The sequence below is a fragment of the Temnothorax longispinosus genome, chromosome 4 (assembly GCF_030848805.1).
Source record: "Temnothorax longispinosus isolate EJ_2023e chromosome 4, Tlon_JGU_v1, whole genome shotgun sequence".
NCBI lineage: Eukaryota > Metazoa > Arthropoda > Insecta > Hymenoptera > Formicidae > Temnothorax > Temnothorax longispinosus.
In genome coordinates, this window is record NC_092361.1 from 1,636,029 (window position 1) to 1,660,336 (window position 24,308).

General features: G+C 36.2%; 4 protein-coding genes across 5 annotated transcripts in view; 1 reads left to right on the forward strand and 3 right to left on the reverse strand.

The window, feature by feature from the left end:
- LOC139812474 (very long chain fatty acid elongase AAEL008004) overlaps positions 1-13,615 on the forward strand; it is a 28,996-nt gene extending 15,381 nt beyond the window's left edge. Inside the window, exons 3-5 of the mRNA XM_071777327.1 lie at positions 3,542-3,679; positions 5,542-5,784; positions 11,254-13,615. Coding sequence (XP_071633428.1) covers positions 3,542-3,679; positions 5,542-5,784; positions 11,254-11,433 — 561 coding nt within the window. The 3' untranslated portion in view covers positions 11,434-13,615. The remainder of the gene's footprint in view (positions 1-3,541; positions 3,680-5,541; positions 5,785-11,253) is intronic.
- Positions 1-24,308, reverse strand: part of Sit (stuck in traffic) — a 125,426-nt gene that overhangs the window by 50,650 nt on the left and 50,468 nt on the right. The window contains exon 1 of one of the 2 annotated variants that reach the window (XM_071777325.1): positions 11,190-11,344. The exons of the other annotated variant lie outside the window; for it this stretch is intronic. The gene's annotated coding sequence lies outside the window, so the exon portion shown is untranslated. Of the gene's footprint in view, positions 1-11,189; positions 11,345-24,308 lie in introns of those variants that run through there. 2 annotated transcript variants of the gene reach the window in all.
- On the reverse strand, positions 13,923-15,282 carry Nd-b18 (NADH dehydrogenase (ubiquinone) B18 subunit). The gene is made up of 3 exons (XM_071775496.1): positions 15,075-15,282; positions 14,235-14,403; positions 13,923-14,145 (listed from the first exon to the last, which is right to left on the reverse strand). Exons 1-3 carry the CDS (start codon positions 15,184-15,186, stop codon positions 14,049-14,051), a joined length of 378 nt encoding a protein of 125 aa, XP_071631597.1. The 5' UTR covers positions 15,187-15,282; the 3' UTR covers positions 13,923-14,048.
- Positions 15,669-17,290, reverse strand: U2a (small nuclear ribonucleoprotein polypeptide A'-like U2A). Its single transcript, XM_071775495.1, has 4 exons — positions 17,083-17,290; positions 16,958-16,998; positions 16,274-16,850; positions 15,669-15,989 (listed from the first exon to the last, which is right to left on the reverse strand). Exons 1-4 carry the CDS (start codon positions 17,162-17,164, stop codon positions 15,949-15,951), a joined length of 741 nt encoding a protein of 246 aa, XP_071631596.1. The 5' UTR covers positions 17,165-17,290; the 3' UTR covers positions 15,669-15,948.

The following is a 24,308-nucleotide window of genomic DNA, read 5'->3' on the forward strand; positions in this document are numbered from 1 at the left end:
ATTATAAGCTTCACCGGAGTATTACTTCTACATGGGTAATTAAGCAAATTAAATATTTCTTATCTCATTATCTTGTATCTTATTCCGACACTTGTGCAAAAAATGACAAACACATCGATCTATAATTATAGGGAAATTCATAATCGTAACTTAATAAATAGATTAAAAAATAAATATAAATATCGTGACCGAATAGAATCCTAAATTTTGCACTCGTTTTCAACTAATTCCTACGCAACTGAATTGCAAGAAATAAGATGGAACGGTTTAAAATTCGCTGCCTCGACCATCAACTTTCATATTTTAATATGCATTTGTGTGGAACCAATTGCGTGGAGATTCATATTTTGTTTAATTATTTTCAATCACTTTATATTAAATTTAATTAATTTGTGTCTTAATAATAACCGGTTAGATTCATCCTTTAGTTGTCTATTATAATTAATTAATAATTCAGACTCATCGTGAATCATAGATTCTAAATTAATATGTAATGGATGATAGGCGGTGAAATTTAATTGTGCACATATTTATTCATCGACAGAATGTCAATGTCTCTATAAAAAAATGCGATTATTATATAAGAATCAGCTCTATAATCTTTCAGATTATTTCTACAATTTTACAAGAAATATAGAAATTATTATAAACAAAGACTTAAGAATTGAAGATTAGACTAGACTTATTACAGTTATTACTTTTGCTTTGACACACTAAATCATTCTTCAAAAGATATAATTAATTTAGATGTAAACGACAACAAAACATTGATATAATTCCAATAATATTCAATCAATTAACTATTTAGAAATTATAAAATCATAAAATTGTAATGTCAGTTATAGTACTAAATATTCTTTTAACTCCATTTCGTAAACGTTTCTTCTTTTCTTTTCAATTGTAAGCCAAATTTTTACTTTGCCGTAAGCCCTATTTAAAATAATGGCACGAGATTAAATGTCACTCGTCGGGATTAATCATAGTTTTGATTTTATTGATTAACTTTTCAACAAAGAACTTACGACATAATTTTAAAGATAGAATCTTCACTTTTCCGTCGATAGCCTTGACCTACTGAATACCAAACATACCCAAATTTAGTAGCTATACGTAACAGCTTTATCCTAAATAAGGTTGCCAAAATGTAACATCTGCTCCGAATATTAATGGCTAATTAGAATATTAAAGTCGCAGCGAATTATATAAAGCCGATTCTCACTATCGGTCAAGTCACGGTCTGGTCACGATCAAAAATCGTTGCCATTAAATTCAACGCAAACTCGAAAAAGCAACTGAATCGTGACCGGACCGTGACTTGGCCAATAGTGAGAAGCGACCTTTATTTTTCAATTGCTAATGTTCAATTGTTTTGAGTCTTTTAAGTCTGACACAGTTCCACCTCATTATCGAATTCTTAGCCAAGGAACTATTTACAACAGATTCTTGCATTCCATTATTTCTATTTATTCTACTACAATCCTTATTAATATCTCCACGAACTTCGTCGATATAACATTTTTTCTCTCTATGCATACTCTGTGCATATTTATATTTTTACATATTTATTATTGCAATATTAACTTAATTAGTACAATAATATATGTATATTCTAAAGAAGATTCGGACATTTATATTAAATACATCAAGATATTATTTAGCATCACTTCTTGAACGTATAATAATCTCAAACGAGAGGAAACAAAAATATATACAATGATTGCAGCATTTCCCAGTGGCCGATCACTCAATCGTTACTCAACAATCGATCCTGTGCACTCGTTTCGTTATTATTAGCGAGATATCCTGTTTTCGACTTTCCATAAAGTATTCAGTCTCGTTTGCACCACTCCCACGGTGCACGATCGAAAAGACAACGTAAAATTCTGTGTGGAAGGTCAAACAAGAAACGAATTTTCATGCACCATGGAATGGATAATGAACGATTGCATCCGCGCGAAAGTACACTTTGCAGAAGTGACTAACCGCAATAACTGCCGCTTCTATTAGAGAGTCGGTCAGGAGAGCTTTTTATGTACGCAAAATGGCACAGCTTTTCCAAGATAGTGTTCTGCTCGTTCGGTTATCCGATAGTTTCGATTCGCTTTGAAACATAAAATCGATAGCCCTTCGCTTCATTTCGGAGCACACAAAATGCCATATAAATTATCATTGTCAAAATGCGATCACTAAGATAATGGAAAATCTATCTTAAAAATCCATTTAATCAAATTCTATTTAAAAGAATGAAAATTTATTTTAGAAATATGAGAATATCTTAAAAACCATTTTTTATTTTTTTTGTCAATTTTTTCGATATTAAATAAAATTATTTAACTATGTCTGCTTCCAATTGCGTGGAAGTTAATTCGAAATCTAGTTCGGAAATCCGAACGCAAAAAAAAGAAAATCAAGATGTTCGCGTGAATGATTAAAAGATAAACATTAGTATCGGGTGGCGCTCACGATTAAGATCACATAATTATATGCATACGTGTGAATGCATTCACTCTATTAATTTTCACAGCTCAATTGACATTGACTTTGTCACTCAATCTTAACCCCGTTTTCTCACCTTATCACATAGACTTCATGAGTTAATCGGTAATTATAAATTGAAATCGGGTATAAATTTCGCGCAACCATGATTATTATTTACATATTGTTGACATAAATATTTTGAGACTTTGTAATCTAATTATACTTGCGGCTATCGGCAGGAGATAAAAATACAACCGCGATTTCCGTTTGCGCAGAAGGAAGTGAATGAAATAATTTATATTATTATCAAACTGTAGCATTGTTAGAACTAATGATTTCCATCACGACAGCTGCTTACGGTTCGACGTATGCACAGCGTACAACGAAAGAATTAATCATCATCGTGGAAAAGAGCCAACATTGAGATGAGTATCTTAACGTGTTTTTTTTATTAAGATTGGATTGTGTTAAATGGAACGTGGCCTCAAAACCTACAGTTTCTCCTGAAACAGATTTATACTTGCTGTCACTTGCTGTATGAAAATTGGTAATATGTGTAACACACAGTCTTCTTAAGGTGGACTTTCCGATCGACTTATACCGAATCGAGGACATAAACATACCCATAAACAATGAAAGGATGATATAAAATTTATCGAAGACGCCAATGATAATTACAGACAGCGATCGGATATAATAAAAAAATTAAAAAAATATATAAAGTACATCTCTCTATGAAGATTATCTAAATTGTACTATTCCTCTTCCGCTATAATTTTGTAATTTATGTTTTACTTTCATCATCCTTCGCACCGACAGAGAAAACACAGTTACCATTTTTCACGACGTGGCGAAATAAAATAAATATTTGTTCAAACTGATTTATTATATTACGTCAGCCTACATTACGTCTGGCTTTAAAGAGTTTATAAACTTCCTTGTCAATGTCGAAATAAACGATTTGTGGTAATCGATTTTTCTCAACGAGGCTCGCCCAAGGAACTAAATTGCTCCGTCGGAGCTAATTGATATAATTAACCGGGTGTTTCCCATTCTTTTGCAGCACTTAATGTCCGGATGGCTATTGGACTACAGCTATAAATGTCAACCGGTCGATTACTCCCACAATCCATCCGCTCTGAGGATGGCGAACCTCTGCTGGTGGTACTTCATCAGCAAATTCACGGAATTCGCTGACACGGTACGATTAACTTCCATAAATTCGCATACGTAATTCCAGCCGGCGATAAGTCACGTGGATGCAAAGCATGCGAATCGATCAATTTCAAGAATAGATTTCTTTAACTTTAAAATAGTAACACACAAAGAGAAAACATATACATGACATAAATTAAATTAAATTACAATTACATATTAAATCCACGCGTGTAGATGAAAACGAATGGAATGAATGGAGTATAATGACGGAATAAAAGCGTCCTTCGATTCTTTCTGAAATTTTGTCAGAACAGCAAAGCATAAAATAAGATTATGCTATCGAGATGTGGAATCTCTATAGGACGCATATTAATAAAATTTTTTTCAGTATCGAGGCGCATGGAACTTTTCCTCACATTCCATAAAAGAACCAAAAACAAATAATCATCTGCGTAATGATATTCAGACTTTTTATCCGGTACCTTTTTTCCAAAGTAAAAACGATATTTACTTATAAATGTCCACCTGGAGGTTCGGAAACGGAGCGGAATGTCATCGATACACCATTTTATCTTTATGCAAAGTAACCGAAACCAGTTCCAGCCGCGCGAGATATAAAAATCTGGGCCAAATCTAATTAAAATAAAAGAGCGATAAATGTTCTATTATCCGCTTGCGCTTTCGATTCTTAATTCGGCGCGCAAAGTTATTTTTCTCTCGAAAATTGCGCGCAGTCAACCAAGAAAAACCGTACCGCATATTTCTTGTTTGTCGTATTATTATGATCCGGTGAATGCTCTGCATTTTCGATGAATGTATATACGCATAGTAAACAGACCGAAAGGTAAAGAGAGAGAGAGAGAGAGGGGGGGAAGTGGGAAGTGGGAAACTATTCCCCGCTAGCTATTCCGCGAGAATCGCATAATTATGTACGGAACACTCGTATATCCCTTCTCACGACGCAATAACCCTTAAGCAATCATTTCCATTAGCGCGAGTGAGCAGGAACGGCGCCGAATCGCCGTATCGTGCACGCAATCACACCGGCGGATTAAAGGAGCAGATAAGATTTAATCGATCGCCACTCGTTTGTTAGATATTCTGGCCGAATAAATCGACAATCCGCAAAGCGGGTGTTTAAAGCTAGGCGAGCAAGGCGAAGGAGTAGAGAGACAGAGAGGGAAAGCGCTTAAGCAGCACTTTCGACAGCGCGTGTGCGAAATTTCAACCGAACGTAGGAATCATCGCGAAACGGACTTTTTCATCATTCAATTGCTCAATTTTGACAGCGGTATATGTTGCCGCTATCGCGTTCTATCGTGCCTGGATGACGAAAATCATCGCGCTTCGTTAATGAACATAGATATTTTCCAGGAGATACAGCTCGGGAGCCTCGCATTGCTGGCAATTAACACGACAGTGGAATATCGCTCGCTCCTCTTTTTCAATTTAAAGAGAGAATATTAAATTAAGTCGATAAGATTCTCCATTATTTTTTATTTTATTTTAAAGCTTAATTCAAGGATAAGTCGATCGAAACAAATAGATAAATTATTTGAAATCTTATGAAATAAGATAAGTTATTTTTAATTTATTTATTTAAATTAAGTTAAATAAATTTGTATACGATTTATCACTAATAAAAATAACGAATTTTAAATAACAAAGTTCGGAATCTTGGCGTCTCGATTGCTTCCTTAATAAAAAAAAAGTGCTTCTGCTTTCCGGAGCACGTGTATGCCTTTATAAATTAATTTATTTTCAATTTATTTAATGTGGGTCACGACAGGTGAAGCGGACGCGGCCCTAAACCCATAAGTCAATGAATCCTAAATCCAAGCTAAGTGACAGGAAATTACGAGAGCTCGTGAAATTTCGTAACAACGTTACTCATCGAAATTTCAGGTATTCTTCGTGTTGCGCAAGAAAGACAGTCAGGTGACATTCCTGCATTTATATCACCATTCTCTAACACCCCTCGAGACGTGGATCTGCGTGAAGTTTATCGCGGGCGGCCATGGCACCCTGGGCAATCTTATAAACAACGCGGTGCACGTGGTCATGTACGCGTATTACATGTTAGCGGCCATGGGCCCAGAATTTCAGAAGTATTTGTGGTGGAAGAAGCATCTGACTACTGTACAACTGGTGAGTAGCCAATCGAGTCGCATCTCTTTTTAAACTGATAAGATTCATTCATACATTATTTCAAGAATTTGAATTAGACGACTTGATTAGAGAGGAACTGAGAAGAATTAGAGTTTAAACGAACGACAATCGCGATTTTTAAACGGTTACGTTTAAATAAAATTCAAAAAAGTATTCTTTTTGGACTAATACGAATCTCTTATACGTCGTTTCAAGAGTTTGAATTAAAAATAAGAGGAATTATATAAAGTTTAAATAAACAATAAACAAATGACAATACATGAAATTTTTAGATGCGTTTAGATCAAATCTAGAAAAATATAATAGAAGTACCGGAATCTTTTCTTATATACGTAATTACTTATACAGTTTTAAATACGATTTATTAGGGCCGGTTGTTCCAACCTGTTGGTAAGCTAACTAATAGTTAAATCATATGTCTATCTTTGTCTAATGTAAAGGAAAAACAAAGACATATATATGATTTAACTATTAGTTAGTTTACCAACAGGTTGGAACAATCGGGCGGAAAACCATTGAGATAAAAGTCTGCTCTGAATTGTATAGATCAATTTAAAACGGATTATACGTTTGACGTGAAGAAATCTGGAAAAAATTACTATCTTTTAGAAAAGGAATTCTTTCCTCGTTACGCAGCGTATAATTTAAGCCGATGTTTGCCGGCTCGTACACACTTCGGTTGTACGCAATAATGCCGGACACAAAACTCCGGGCGGATAGAAGCGGAAAAATGCAACACGTGACCCAATGTGCCGAATCGCAGCAGCAGGCGTGCGGTATAGTGGCGCGCGAGCGATTTTTTTTTTGTTCCGCGCGCGGATCAAAACCGATTCGTGATACCTTCTTCTTGCACAACGCGCCGGGTTTCGCGCCGCGACCGATAATAACCCGCGTCGTTGAAAGTGAATGGACAGACAGACACTACTGACCCACTGAGTGAGCTTTAAAGATTTAAAGGGTGCACATCGGCAATACGTGATATATGCTAATTATCCGTCGAGACGTGTTAGTGATGTTTGCTCTCCTCCTACAAATCTATACTTTCCGACGCAATGTATGCCTTCGTTCCAACAACAGGCTCTTCAGATGCGAATCAAGTACTAATCGAGTACTAATTACGATGACGCAAATGACTTTATATCCGTATTTCGGGAACGGTATTATTAAAGATAGCAAGATATAACAGTATTATTAAAGATAGCGAGATAGATATTAAAAAAGCGAGATGGAAAATTTCGATAATTAAAGATAGATCCTCGCTTGTCGCACGAAAGTGTACTTCTACGGAAAGCGTACTTTATTGCCGGTTTTTCTTGCGTGCCACTTTACAGGTTGAGAGCAGTTTGACATCCAAAACGAATCTCGCTGCGGGTTTCTCGCAGCGATGACCATAACGACTCAAAATTAATCACGCGCTTTAAATTAATAGGGAACACTGCAGTGATTGCTGCCTCGAACCTTCGTAATCCATGAATATAGTATGCACGAAACTTGTAACGAAATACGTTGCGTACGCTTGAAACGAATTGCGCGAGGATAATACGTTTCACATTTATAGCTTCTAAATGTTGTTTACTCCTGACTAGAAAGTATTACATCCTGATGTGCATGGAAAAGAAGTAAGATTATCAAAATTATTTCTTTTTATTCCGCATTATATTAAAATAAATAAATAATTTTTTACTGTATCAATTACGCTGTTTAAAATGTTTAAGAAAATATTTTCTCAAATCTCTGCATTTATTTAAATAGATATTTAAAGTTTAGAAAATTTCTTTTAAAATTCAAGTTTACGTATAATATATGTACATTTTCTAGCTAAACTTATTTTCTCTAATTAAATATAACATATTATCCAATTAATAGAACTTATCATCGGACGAAATATTTCGCAAAATGTAAGCTCGAAGGCTAGCACGGTAAATGTACCAATGCCTGGACACGTACCTATGTCTGGGCATTTTTATCATTTTAGTCCTTAAATAAGTTATAATGCGAATTAAAATTAAAGAATCAAAGATAAAAATATTTTTTCCTGTATTATAATTTTATCTTCGATTTTAATTGGCGTTACATTTATTTAAAAACTAAAATGATAAAGGTGCCCAGACATAGATCTTAAGTGTCCCTGCATTGGTATACATTTACCTTACACATAAATGAATTAAAGACCAACTAAAGTTAGGCATTGCAGATAACAGTAGAAAATATTTCGCAAGCCATCCTCGCGTTGCGAGAACGTCGAAAAAAATCGTGGCGGAGCTCGTTCTTGTTACCGGCGCAATACGCGGAGTATCATATTAATCGGGGTACCGACTACCGACTAAAATCGACTTCGCCGCCGCTGAAAAGAGGGCACGTTCGAAAAACCGGCGCGGCGGCCGCGGCGGACCAGCGGCGGCGGCGGCGGCGGCCGGCCCGGATACGCGAATTGCGCGAACGAACTCGCGATCGCTCACGGATTCTGGGCCATCGGCCATTGGTGTTCGTTAGATCGGTCAATCCTGGTCTCTATACCTAGGCAAAATTTCACGCCATGCGCACGTAGGTAGGGGTGAGGGAAAGTGAAAAGTACAACGCGCGTTGGGCAATTCGAGTCGAGCTAGACCTCGCTTTAGCCGGCCGCCGAACTCGGCCAACCACGTTGGCAGTGGCGCAACAATTTGGCATTCCGATATGCCGTACGGCACCTGTATACCACCACCATCGCCATCATCGCGACCACCATCACCACTACCAACACCACCATCATCATCATCATCACCGCGACCCGCCGTCATCGTCCTCGTCCTCGCCACCACCGCCGCCGCGACCGTCGCCACCACCGCCGTCCTCGTCGCCGTCCTCGTCGCCGTCGTCACCGTCGTCGCGAGCTACCACGAACCGGCCACATACCTACGAAGCCTCACCTATATGCCTCCAACCTATCCCAGTTTATCTCGCAAGAGACCATCGATTCGCTACATGCCGGCGCACATGTCCGGCCGAGATACAGGTGTACCAGTGGACTCGCTTTGTGTCCGCTCGTGACGCATTCCTTCGAGGGATTCCGTCGCGAGAGATCGACGAGAACGCATAGATACCATAGGGATACGAGAGGCATTCAGGAAAAAAAAAAGTTTCTTCGATGACGAAACCGCCTCGAATCGTATGGGAGATTTGTAGATACGCGGTCATTTAATCTTTCAACGTATCGCGGTTGCTACATCGATTACTGCACGCGCGCGAAGGATTTAAAAGAGATATCTGATTGTTTAAATGGGCGGTGATCGAAAATTCATAGTCTTTGCGTCGAAATTTAATTTTGCGGAACGAAATGAAACGAAAGGTTCGAAGAGTTCGGGAACACGATAGTCCGATAACTTTTCAATAGAATCGATATAGCCAGCACTTTTGTACTTAAACAATTTGTTTCGCGAAAGGATGACGATTGAATTACATTGACAAAAAATATTTTTAGGGCTTACTTGGCGAATCAAAATGCAAGATGTTTGGCATTTAAATAGATGAAAATTAAAAAAAAAATAAAATTTCAATAAATTATCCAGTTCGGAAAATTCTACATACTGCAACGTGTCAGTCACGGAATTATGCGTGAATCATGATATACTGTACAAGTTGTAGAAAATGATACGAGCAACATCAATCAAATGATTTCACGGGTTAATTAAGTTACTAGCTAACTGAGATTATTACGGCAAAAAATATTTCTTTCTCGATTTCTTCGATAAATTTAATAATGAGATCTTTGACATTTAAAAGTAAACACAAAGTAAAAGGCTTCAGCAAATTATCGAATTTGAAAAATTTCTAATCCTATAAATCTCGTGTATATATCTGTGTAATAGACACGCGAATGTCAGATTAGCACGATGTGAAAATAATTTTATTGGCTCGCTCGTAAATCTGACAACACGTCACCGCGATTTTATTTTATTTATTTTACTAAATCCAATTTTAACTTAATTAACAATATTTATTTAAAAAGATTGTAAGCCAAATCAGAAATGTTAAGAATTGCATAAAATTTAAAACATGAGCTTCTTTAGAAATAATATCAGCATGTGAATTTTTTTAGATTTTTTCACCGGTTAATTCTTAATAACATTTATAACAAGGTTCAAGATCTTTATGTCACTTTTATGTCAATTTTTGTGTAAATTTTAATTGCACAAAAATCATGTAATCATATTTCTCGAATCTTTGAGGATACTTTTAATATGCTATTCTTTATATAAGCATAAATTTATTCAATTCTCAACATTTTTAATAGTCATTTTTGTCGATAAATGATATGCAGCAGAGAGTCTCTCATTAGAATCCGAAATCTTGAACTTTTGTTATAAATGTTCTTAAGAACTAATCAGTGAAAAAAATCTAAAAAAAATTCACATGCTGACATTATTTACAAAAGAACTTATGTTATAAATGTTATGCAATAATTCTGATTTTCCTTACAACTTCCTTAACAATATCTTTGAGACACTTGGAATAATCTCTCAAAGACAGTGTTGTTTATTAGTGGAACACAACATTCGCTCGCAAATCCCGTTTCATGTGCCGCGAAACAGGATTGAGGTGGGAGATTAGACACGATGCTGAAAGAATCAATGACAAAGTAGCGCGAGTTTTTGCCAACAAATTCACGGTGAATTTAGCTATCCGAACGCCGGAAACTCGGCCATCGCACGCCTCTATCCGTACTTTCTATAAGTCGGTCAACGATGTTTGACATTTATGCGTGACGACTCACCCCAATGAATAAGAATCTCTATTCTTTCGCCGCCTATTGTACCGATCTCCAAAGACAATTCAGACGTGAGAAAATACCAGTTGTAGTAAGTAAATCTTACACAAAAGTTGTGCCGAGGACAGCGCTCGCGCGCTACCAATATTGTCTCATTCACGGACTGGCCTCTCGATCGTTAAGAGAGAACGATATGCGCTGGGTATATTAGATATACGGACAGTTATTGCTACATACTGCATTGCGTTCTTTCTTCGAATCGCTTAATGAATTCGGTTGCAATACAGAGTTTATCGAGTCAACCGAGTAATACGCAACGCAAGGCTGTGCAGGAGTCGAGAAAAACATAATGCGCGTGGATGTAAAATACAACCAAATCAGCCGTTAAGCTTTTATTTTAAAAAAATTATTAAATTAATTAATATTTTTATAATTATAAAATTACAAAATTTAATAATAAATTTCGTACTTAGTAAATAAAAAATGTCGTATAAATTACAAAATTTATAAGAATTATATCATGTCAAATTTTTATACATATAAATTATAAAGATTTATACGTTTGAATAGTCCTAAAGTCTCGTGCTTCTAGATTTAATATTTTTTTTTCTTTTTTGCTATCGATAGCTTTACTCACCTTATAGATTCTAATGTCCGAATGTATTGCTAAATTGTGCTGAATTGTTGAATCGATTTTGCAGGTGCAGTTTTTCCTGGTGTTCGTGCATAGCGCGCAGGCCCTCATCTTCGATTGCGGCTACCCGAAACTGGTCGCGGCCCTCCTTCTACTTCACTCGACGATTTTCTTCGTGCTCTTCTCCGACTTTTACAGGTCCGCTTACCGCAGAGGAAAGTCCGCGAAGGAACTCAAGGCTGAATAGTACACATACGAAAGGGAAAATCTTCGTTCCAGCGACGAACGAGACACGCAATACACACGTACACACATATCGCGTCGAAATGTGGGCTCCTTTCTACACCGGTGAACTTTTACGCTCGTTAATGTATCGATAGATGAGGGACTCATCGAGCAGCTCATATGTTCGAAAATGTCAATTGTTGGCAAAGCGCGAGAGGAATAAATATCTAAATACGCGCGTTCTAGAGAATATCGAAATTTCTTATCTACTCTGCGAACGACGGAATTATCAAAATGTTAACAAAAAAGCGAACCGTGGCGCCGAGCAAAAACTGCGTCGGCAACGATTTATAATTTTTGTACAATATAAATAACAATTATAAAGAATTGCAAGTAGCGTAGGAGGAAAACTAATAAATGAAAAAGCAGGGTCAGTCGGTTAACGGGTTAATGCTGCTATCTGCTATCAGTTTGGCAAGACGATACAACGAAAAGTCTGCGATGTGGACACCAGGAAGGACTATCCATTAGAAATTCCTTTTAGGCAGCGATCAAATGTGATTGTTTGGGTCGCTTTTGCAGCGATAAATTGTACTGACTCTCGATACATAAACGCGTTGAAACGTCTTCCCGATAAATAATCGAGGTCAGATATTTCACTGGTGCGGGGCGTGGAGATTGCTTCCGTAAGGAAGATAATTCTTATTCGTTATACTCTCCCCGGACGTGTATTATTCGCAGGACATCTCGGGTCTCGCGCGCACCTTGGATTAACTTCAATATTACATAGCCTTAAATGTTGCTTCTATTATATTTTAATCGGCTTCCATCGCTCAATTAACTCGCTAAAGGAAGTTAAGGAACGCCATGAGGATTAGGTTAAATAAAATAAATGGTAAATGTAATTATCTCCTTTTTGAGGATATAAAGCCTGGAATTTTGAGAGATTGCGATAAGCGAGGAGGAACGCAAAGACGAAACGAAGCAATAATGTAATACATATGATTTGAAAATTACATGGTTACAGTTATAAAAATATTCTGTCGTGTTGGACTAATCGGTCCTGAAAATCACGCAATCGTATTCAATATTCGTAATTTTCAGAATTAACGTGAGGCATTGAAATAAACATTTGAAACATGAAATTGTTTCTTATAATTTCTAAATAATTCTGGAGAGCTAGTTAATTAGTGCAACACGAAAAAAATAGATATATATCCGATAAGATTATCTTTGCATTCTAATTAAAGTAATCGACAAGTATTACCGCAGCTTTTCGATTCGAGAAACGGAGCAATCGGGAAACATATATATGCATGTATATGCTCGTCGATGCTGAAGGAGGCTCCCGGATATACCGCAGTGCGGTATGGATCACGACAGGCTGCTATCAATAAATTTATATCGAGCAATAGCTGGAAATGTGCGAACGAATTCACATATCCATATCAGCGATACATTCGTGATACAAAAATCCCGTCTTCCCGAAAAACCCTGGCGACTTACTGGCAAGTAACTACGAATAAATGAGACTTACAATTCGTCGAAATCGTGCACTAATACATCATATATGGAAAGAATCTTAAATTATTTTATATTAATATATCATATTTTATTGCTTCGATTCGTCTTATCAAACTCACCATTCTGTGAGGCACAGAGAGGCGGTATATATATATGTATATGGAAGAATATTTTTATTGTTTGATTTTTAACGGAGAGAGGGAGAGGGAGAATTATCCCGCGAGACCACGCTGATGTTTCACAACTTATTCTACTTCCACGGGATTAACATAGCGAGACGCGAGATGAGACGAATGTCGCGAAGAGGCGATAGAACCGGCGCGGACGCACGGTCCGACGCCGTCGGAGAGGACCCGCGGAGTTGCACGTCCGCGCGGCGCTTCCCGTTTTATCGATTCCCTCGACGAAGCTCTGCCCCTGCGCAGCCACGAGGAGCGGCACGAGGCGATACCGCGCGAACGCCGCGAACAATCGCCGGATTACGGCCGAGGAGGGGTGTTTGCGACGATTCTCGAGGTTTAACACAGTTGTACGATAGGGTGATAAGTTATTAAGTCTCTCGACGCGAGACAATAATCTTAGGGTTACGGTTCTCGCGTACGCCGGTCGCGCATGCACCGTCTTGTACATATTGTAACTCCCATTTTGTAACGATGAATAAAATATTAATTAAAAAATAAACGTGAATTATTTTCAATCTGCACCTGTAAATTAATTATCTGATCGACGTACGAAAAAGAAATTGATATCGAAGTGGACACAAAAATTATTCCATGCGAAGCTTGTTTCCAAAATTAAATCTTCCATATTGGTAAATAAATGTTATTAAAGCTGTATTTTAAATAGTACGTAAAATATCTCATATTTTCTAAATCTAAACAGATCTGATCTAAACAGAAAATAATTAACGTGAATTTCATATCGATCTAATGCAAATTGTTGCAAGGATTATTATTGCGTTTGTCTATGATTTTATGAAATAGAAAATTTATTGTTAAATACATTTTATTGATATAGCTTATGTACAGTAGCGGGAAACAATTCCACTTTTGTATATGTGCAGCCTAAGTTACCGACGACGATGGACAAAATTTATCGAAATTTTCTGGACTTTCACGCTGTTGCTGCCTGCTCACTCTTCTGGCGTATCCTCTTTTCTCTCTCGAGGAGACGACGTTCCCTTTCGTATTCCTTCAATCTCAGAGTGTAACTGTAACAGATATAATATTCTTAGCAATAATGTACCTTGAAAATTCGCGTACAACGATACAGATATTTCAAACAATATAGGATACTTACTCTTCAACGTGGCACTCGTTATACTGATGTCTTTCATGCGCGCACTTTAACATGAAAGGATAATGACGCCTCTTGCACTCATGTAACGCCAAATACTTGTGGGCGCAGTAATCGCGTCTGTCCTGAGGGATTTTCAAAGCCATCATGTCTTCCTCCGACAACTTCATCTCTGTAAATTCAGCAGATATTCCTGGTGACTGACTAAACTTAGAGTTTGAATCATAAACACTGTTGCTATACCATTTCTCGAATATTTAATAAACAACATAGACATTTGAAATATGATATACCCTAATTTTCCAAATTATGGCTCAATGATAAAACAACAAAACATCGTGCTATAAATCAGTCGAGTAGAGTATAGAGTAGAGCAATTATCCGTTAAATTAATCAAACGTAATTAGCCATATAAAAAGTAACAACCTGCCGACATGATCTGACAGCAGATTTCGTGCTCAATTTTCGCAATCAATCTGCCATCATATTCTACTACCAAATTCTGTTATGTTCCTGCTGGCATTCTGCCAACAAAATTGGTAGCAAACACTTAGCAACAAATACTCCGTTTCCAATAGATTTGACTGTCTTAATAATGGAGGTAAATGTGAAGCAGATTACAACACATGTAATTAAGTAACCAGTAAAATCGTCAACTCCATAATTATATTATTCGGTCTCGGATAGAAAGATCCGTCGAGATCGGGTGACAATCGACAGTGAAACTCCGGCGCGATGCAAATGTTCCGGACGATCAGTCACATACGTGTATACACACATTCGATTGATAACAAGATACTGCGCGGTGAAAACGAATGAGAGGTTAGATTCGAATATACTTGCCTCTAGGTTTTCGACCATTCGGAAATCCGAACATCGGATCGAACGTCGATTTACCGTCGGGCGTGGGCATCGTGTCGGGATGCGTTATATAAAGAGCGACCCAATTACCCATTATTTTCCTCAGGTTGTATCCAGCGGGGCGAGCAATTGCGAGAAAACCGTGAGCGCACCGTCGTGTCGCGCTGACATCTACCCATCTACTGATCCAGCTTATGTAATGTGTATCGCACGCACAGACCCGAATCGCACCGACTACTTTGAGCAATTATTTATTACATAAATTATTTAATCGCAAATATTTGGAAATTGTACGTCCGCAAGATGACTTTCTCAAAATCATAAGCCATTAAATTAGATTTCTCACAAGATTTGTAAGACCTTCTAAATCAGTGGTTTATAATTTTGAGAAATCTCAAAGATTTCTCTATTTCTCTATTTTTTGCAAGCTGAACATTACGAATAAAGATATATTTATACGTTTTATATTTATCCAATTTACGTGGCATAGAACTTTCATTTTTCAATCAGCGAACTTATGGCACGTGTAGAATATGCATATACACGAGGGAAGATTCAGTGACAACACAAGATAAGTCGCTTGAAGAAACTCTTTATTGACTTTGCTGAAATAAACATATTGGTATATTAAAATAGAGCGTAGTGTAACGAGGAGTAATTATAAAAATCGCTTCCAGGCTAGTCTCCATATTTTATTTGTACAAAAATGCAATATCTGCCGTTAACTCTAAAGATAGTAGTAGATCCGTGTAGTATACATTTCTTATCAGCATACGTGTGCTGTTATGTCACGCCCTTACTCCGTCAAGCTGCATACTTACAATAGGGAATTGGTTTTGGACTTAAAAATCATAATTTAATCGTCATCCTCTTCCATAGGTTCCGCAGCTCCACTACCTGTAATATAAAATACAATGTTAAGTAATAGAATCCATACCGATAGTTCTCGTTTTTAGGTTTGCCAGCGCATCTGACATGTTTAAGAAATATTAGGTGCTTTCCATTTACATCGAAACTCAGATAAATCTCACTTGTGACGTCGTTCTATCCTTTTTTGGTAACTAATGAATAATAAAGGCAGAATGACGTCGCAAGTGAGAATTATCTGAGTTTCGACGTAAATGGAAAGCAACTATTGTATACATACACGCAATATATAGAAAGCATGTAAGCTCACGTACCATTTTGCAATCGTTCCTCGCCAGGTATATGGCCAGCCTGCAACAATTTACTGAGCCTCTGTACCTCTTCCAAGGAGGACGCGTTCGTAATGGCCTCTCGAATTTTGTTACGTTCCTCGGGAGTGGTCAAAGGCTTATCCACCGATGTACCCGCCGTTTGTGCCTTCACCTTTTTAGCTATCTCGCGTGCCATCTCCTTGCCACGCTTGCTCCTAAAGTACTCCGTCGCTGACTCGCGTTCGGCCTCCTTGATTTTCCGAAAATCGAGCAGTCTAAGTTGAGGAAATCTATAAACGACGTACTGTCTGTACTGTGGCTTAGCGGACACCGGGTTCTGAAGCAGGCACAAGTTCGTAAGGTTCTTCAGCGGTATCAGAGGCTCCAGGTCGCCCAGTTCTTGTATCATGTTGCCGGTCAACATCAGGGTTTGCAGATTCGGTATACAATGTTCCAAGCCTTCGCCAATTCTGACGATGCGATTGTTATTGAAAAACAGGGTCTTTATCCTTTTCAGAAGCGGAAAACCGTCCAGCTTACGTATGTCGTTATCGGAAAAGTCTATCGTGTCAAATTGATCCTGCGTAAAAAGTAATGATGTAGCGATAACTGCGTAAATGCTTTTGTCTATAGACACAGAGTATAAATACAGGTTTGTTGTTCCTCCTGACGAAGCCGTGTACCTACCAAGGTCGCGCCCAGATTCTCGATGGTGGGTATCTTATATCCTGCAACATACCAGCGAAACGAGAATAATAAAACGAACGTAAAATGAACAATAAAGCAATTTCAGGCGCGATTCCTCCACAAACCTCGGAGATCCAATTCGCGATCCCGCACAGGATTTATGTACTGCATCGACTGCTCTATAAGTTCCGGCGTCAGTTTCACCATCGTGAGCGAATTATCGATCGAATCTTTACCGCTTTTACAACGATCTTTCTTCAGGTAGCTCGAACAATACAACCGGACGCATTACAAGCGCTCGCCGCTCACGGAAAACAGAAAACGAGGTTAAAGCGCCCGACAGAGGTAACTGGCGACGCCAACACCAAAGCGACGAAACCACGTGAAACGTTTATCGATATTAGGTACGGCAATTCTCCTTATCTGTTGAACATCAACATGTATAATTAACCGATAAATTTCTAACTATATAATTTTTATCTTTGATCTAATCGTTTCTTTAAGTTAAATAATAAAAAAAACTAATAATTCGATTTATATCACGAAAATAATACAAAGAAATTTCCAGAAAAAAAAATTGTTTATATATCGAAAATAGAATAGATAGGGGCGTCGGTAATATCGCGACCTGTTAATTCGAGTGGAGCCACTTCGTATCTCCAACAATAATTATATGCATATATAAAATGTGTCTATACATTATATGTTTTCTTTCTCTCGTATAATCTTTGTTCGTATATTCGTACAAAAAAAAATAAAAAAACGAAGAATTAAAAAATAATTAAAAGGATAATTTTTGTATTGTTCTTTTTACAAAAAATAAAGTTTGAGGAAATGAGAAAAATTGCCCATATATAATTGTATATAAATATTTATGCGCGCCTGTATGCATATGCATTAATGTTGCTACATGTAATGTAATAAGGAATAATTAAGAAATAAAATTATTCACGCGAGTATAATCCTTGACACACACATTTGTCGAATTTGTCAAAATATATATCTGCAGCACAGTGTCGCGCTATTTCATGGCGATACTGCACGACAGAAAATAACGATATAATATGAATCCTTCTTCCGGATCAACTTGTTGCAAACGTAGAATTTTTTTTCTCCGTCTACTTTGAAAAAAACAAGGCGACAAAAACGTCAATAACTCGGTTAGTGATTGCGCAATGATTCTCACATAATGATTTGATATTATACACAATGTCTACACAATATCCTGTAATACGTATGTTCTGTCGTAAAGGTATAAAATGATTCTCTTATTTGAAAAGATATAAGAAAATACTTTTAAAAAATCGTACGCTGCATTTGTATTTTATTTTTTTACTTTACACAATAATTTAAAAAAAAATCAAAGTGCAACACATGTATTCTGCCATAAAATATAGTGACTTATTTTATCCGGAAGGATAAGAAAATGTAACAAAATTCTTACGCTACATATTTTAGATATTTGTATTATTTTTTTTTACTTTGCACGATGTACAGGGTGTCCAATAATAATCGCCAAACCTTTCGTATATGCAGGTAGAGTGAGTTAAACCGAGTAAAGAAGTCTTCTACCATTTACGAAATTCGCGATACTTGGGAATGGGACGTCTCGACTTCTCGCCGCGCGCTTCTTCTACTCGAGTAGATTGGCCATTTTTTCAATTGATTTCTCAGTAGGTATTGGGAATTTCGCAAAATGATACAAGACTTTTCTACCCAGTTTAACTCACTCTACTCGCATATACAAGAGTTTCGGCGATTATTACCGAATACCCTGTATATTTAGAAAAAAGAAGATAGCAGTGGGTCTATTCTGTAATTCTTATAAAGACAGTTTCGTTATCGTTATATTGTCATTGCGCACCTTTTTTACCATATATAATATCTGCGCAACCCAAATAAACTGTCGTTAAGAGCTACAGAATAGGCCCACTTGCACAGCAAGTCCGCTGCATAATTTTGTTTTTACGATCATATTCGTAGTATAATTCAATTTCAACTTCAAATTTCTCGTTGGTTCTGCAAATGATATGCAAAACGTTGCACCTATTTAATCCGTGAGAGACAAATCTTTTGAAATATTTTACAAAGATTGCGTAACTATTAAATGCGAGCGGCGATAAATAAAATCCGGTTCTCGATTAAGCGATTTAGTAAACGAGAATAAGTATTAAGCGTTATAAATATTTTGCGGTCGCTACCTGAAGAAACTGCACTTTTCTCGATGTCAGTATCAACGGATATCAACGGAGGCTCGGTGATAAAATAATTAGTAATAATTGAAGAACGTTTTTAACCCTTAGCTGGCACTGTGGGGTATTAAACGCCCCAGCCTAGTTCAGCTCTAATTTAAGCCCCCCTATATAGTACAAAAATGGTAACTAAAAAAAATGGAAGAGTTAAAATATAAGAATTAAAATATAAGAGTTATGAATTTTTGAGTAAAAACAGTCATTTTTTCGTTTTCTTTTACGTTCTCCAATTTTTTCATACTTAATATTACATTATATCAAAATAACCTATGACATTTGTTAAAACAACACTCGAAGACTATCTTGGAATTTTTTTAAGTAAAAAAAATCAATAGCTTCCTCGCAGCAAACATTTTAGTGGTGGGGTCTGAAACGGCCCCTGCAGTGTGCCAGCTATGTGATTCTGGTGAAGTGTGCCAGCTAATGTTCTGAATGTATTTATCAAGAGTTCCCAGGCACTCTCAGTCAGGCGCAGCGTTGGCATCCGTGTGGTTTTAGCCGGTAAGAATTCGGCACTCCCCTCGTTCCTCGACCAGGAGAACGAGGGGGTCTTCCCCCCTGTCAAACGGGGGGCTACTGGGTAATCCTGACTTCGGTAAGGGTTCCCAGTAATTGAAGATTCCCACACGTTAAAAAAAAAATAAAAGTGTTCCAGCTAATGGTTAAAAGTGTCACATCTCACATCAGTCAAGAAGATCATATAGATAATCTCGTATATAGAAGATTTACCGCGATGGAGATTAATAAAAGTGCAGTCAATAGCATAAATTACGTTAGACTATTTTAATGTAAAAGCCAAATGAAAAGAATTTACGCGAATTTTAACTAACTAAATTATTTTATTTTAACTAATACGATTATTTTAAGTGCAAAAATATGAAAATTGTTAAATTATTAAATTGCTAAGTGATAAGTGTTAAATTATTACTTAAAGTGTAAACTCTCGATCATTTCTTCAAAATATTTATTAAATAAAAACACCTAAAGAGCTGTGTAAAAATCGTCGAATTACGAGCAGACATAAAATTTTGAGAAGTTATTTTAATTTATTTATCGTAAAGACATTTTAGCAACATATTACAAATTACAATTATAACTCACTTGCAACTGTTACACAAATTATAAGATCCTTTTTATCATTTTCTGAGTTTCCTACGTTTTATATTTCCTTCGAATTTTTACACTTAAACGTAATATCGCTTGGACAGATTTTATTGTAAATATACGGCTATTGCAATATATTGACTCCTAAATTTCTAACAATGAGTTTAGTAAGTTTCCTAGAAAAAAAGAAATAACAAAATTTTGTTAAAAACAAAACTAAATAAAAAACCTAAAGTTCAAACAAATATTATTTTACAGAAATTTCAATTGCGTTTTACATAGTAAAATACGTAATGTAACAAATTATGCAAGGTGTTGACGTTTAACGAACAAAGTCTCCTTTATGGAAAGTTACAATATATAATAGTTCTATCTCTCTCCATATAAACGTAAAATACTTAGAAAAAAATTAATAGCATTCGATTGCCGGAACAAATTATTTCCGTCTATTTACAATTTGTTTTTAATAGAAGAAATTAATATGACGACTGATACTGATAATGAGCATAAATTCCTAAGTCCTCATACAAATGTGACATAGCAATTTTCAAATAGAGGCTACAGCTTTTATTCGAGCTGCTCAACCGGAAATTGAAGATAAAAAGTTGGAAAGATGCTTGTGTCATTACGTACATTTCCAATAACCTTTGTTAATTGCTTCTACGTAATAAATCTGTTCTTAATAACTCAATAATATCAATTGCTCTTTCTGTAAATTATTCATGAATAAAGCGTATAAAATTTTTCATTTTGTAATTGCGAACTTTATCAAATATGTAGATCCAGCAAAACAGGAAGCACCTTTCGTACTGTCAGTTGTTTAAATTACCATCACATTTATCTGCAAACTGTAAAAATTCTTTTAACTTTAACGACTTCCACATACTGTAGTAGTAAAACCAATTTGCGTGGATTAAAATAAAAATAAAAACCAGTCTTTCTAACACGAAGTTAACTACTTCGCTGTAACGTGTCATTAGGGCCAGGTAAAAGAAAAATTTCGTCGAAGTTTTATTGCAAAAAGATGAAGGCCTTGTGCTAGTAATAATGATAGCAGAAAAATATCCGAGTACGAATTCTTGTATTAACCTTCATAAACCGCTTCCAGCGATTGCGCAGTATATAACCATAGAAAAGCCATTAAAATAGGATTCTTAAGTGTCGTTAAAATAACTGCGTATATTTACCCCATGCTTTTGCCCAGATAATCATTAGCAAATAAAATGAGGATTTATACATTTAGAGATGTATTGGTGCACAGGGACATTAAGATGCAGAATTTAATTTCACATGACACGAGAAATAAGTCTTTTCAGGCAAGTCTTTGCGCTGAGATGAGTTGTAACAGTCGCTGTATTCGCATTCATTCTTGCTTAACATAAACGAAACTTTCCTTCTATTCTATCATTAGCGCCGTCAGGAAAGCAATGTACCGAGTAAGACAGCTTAATCTTACGAAATCTCGCGAACTTCCTCGCGTAATCTTTAAGGAGATTAAGCTCGTACAAAGAAAATTAGTACAAAGAAAATTTGCGTTTGTATCGATATACGCTAGTCACAAAAAAATGTACGTTTATATGTATACACATAAATCTCTCTAAAGCTGAAAGGGAACGTGCAAAGAAACCTAAGAATATATCTGAGAGAGAAAGAGAGAGAGAGAGAGACATCAAAATATGCCACGTTTGTTTCTTGCATCGTTGAATCTCATTGCGATCGCTTGGTATGCCATATGCTGCGAGAAATTACGTGCAAAGTTTAAAACAAAACAGAACTTTGGGGAGAAATAATACCCTGCGTTACGTAAATGGGCAATGCCCGTGTTTGGACGCTAACTTATCGGACAATGAACGCCATCGGCCACGGGAATGATTTACGTCACTCCCGCGACGTATTTTCGCATTTAATGGCATCAATTCCGCGTATCTTACATCGTCAGGCTCTTCTCAAGAATGTATAATTATCAAATGGAAAATTTTATTATTCAAACGCGTAATTGAAAACATATTTATGTGCGAGAACGAGGTGCTAATCGAGGTGAATTTTATTGCAATGCCCTTGACATTAAGAACATAGTTCCTTCCACCTTAAATGTGACAAGTTTAAAAATAACACGAATGTAGGATCAGAATCACAAAGATTAAAACAATTTAGCTCTGAAAGATTTACATACAATTACATCTTTTGCTTGTTTATTACGCTACGCTACGATAAGTCACAAAGTTGCTGATATAGTTTAAAAGAAGACAAGGGAGAATTTGTTAAAAGTATTGCGAAACAAACCTGAAAATACCGATGTAATATACAACATTTATCTGTTCTAGTAACATCTCAAGAATATCGAGAAACAACGATAAATATTGAAAATATTAAGGAATGTGACATTCCTAAAGATGAATTCGTTCTTGCAATGCGACTAATTTTGACTCCACATTTTTCAAATTCAACAACAACATATATAAACAGAATTTCGGAATTCCCACGGGCTCTCCCCTGTCTCCCGACCTTGCGGATTTAGCCCTACAAGATATTGAGGTAAGGGCGATAAGAATTCTTAATTTTTATCTGTCGTTTTTCTTTAAATACGTGGAAGACGTCGCGATGGCCATTCCCTGCGATATGGTTGATTTGTCTCTAATTTCCAAAATGTGCGACTCTTCGAATTCATCCTTTGACTACTGCGACTTTTCAATTTTTGTACCTCTTTGACTGCTGCAGACCTTGAGGTGAGCTCTCCCCTTTCTCTTTCTGTTTCTTTTAACGATTGACTAAATATATTTTTCTTTTTCACAGTGGAAATGTCCACCACTATTATAATCGTGCGTACCAGCTCGCTTGTCGCGACATCTCCTCAAGAAGGGAGCTTCCTACCTCGAGCTCTGCAGGAATAGAATCTTCTTTTCTTAATAAATGCTGAAGATGGCTCGAAAGAAGAGCCGAAACGTTCGTCACATTTAAATACACGTTTTTAGTTTTATTTGAGCACCACGTTCCGCGTCCGACTCGCATTCGCCGTTAAATCGTTGACATTTGCACGAGTCTAATTATATTATTCAAAATATTAATAAAAAAATGAGAAAAAACGCAACTCTCCATTCTAGAATTAATAAAGCTGTTCCTAGAGGATGGTATAAAAGAGAAGAGAGATTAACTTTTTTCTAGACTTGAAATAACATATTTTGACTTGCTCATATTAATAATATGAGATATAAATAATATAATAATATAAATTTATTAATAATTATGAAACTTAATAATTGCTGGCTAAATGTAAAATCGATTAGTGATATCCATTATGCACAGTAATTAATTGTATATTATTAAGACTACAAATCTAGTCTTAGCACGAACTAACAACTAATTTTAAAATAAACAAACTGGTTTTAAAATAAACAACTGATATGATATGCTCGTGATAGCAAATTCTTATCATCTGTTTCCAATTTTAATTTGACCATGTATAAGACCGTACATAGAATACTGACGTAAAGAAGGAATGCTTCATTTGGCATTCGCCCAGTCATGGTAAGTTTTCCAATCCTTCTATCATTAATATTAATTTAGGATTAAGTATATGCAACCTTTTACTAACGTTATATCAGCTTTATTAAATTATGAAGTTTTAAGTCAGACCAAACACAGACGCAATTGAATTACTGCGCAAAATCAATAACAAATAACATCCAGTTTTAGTGAATGATAAATAGCATTACCGAAAACAAGCCAAAATTTACATCAAAATTTACAAATATGTTTCATCTTGTGGTCCATGTAAAGAAAAAGTGTTCGGTACATTAATAAATTTTTATTCACGATCATTAGTTCGTATTAGCTAAGTCCGGATCAATCTCACAATTGTATGCAACATGTATGCATAAAACGGATTAATTTAATCAATTGTCTATACTAATAATATTAGTCGCTTAATTGAGAAAAAAGTTGAGAATGAGACTAAAATAAGATAAATTAGAAATAAAATTAAAAATTAAAAAATC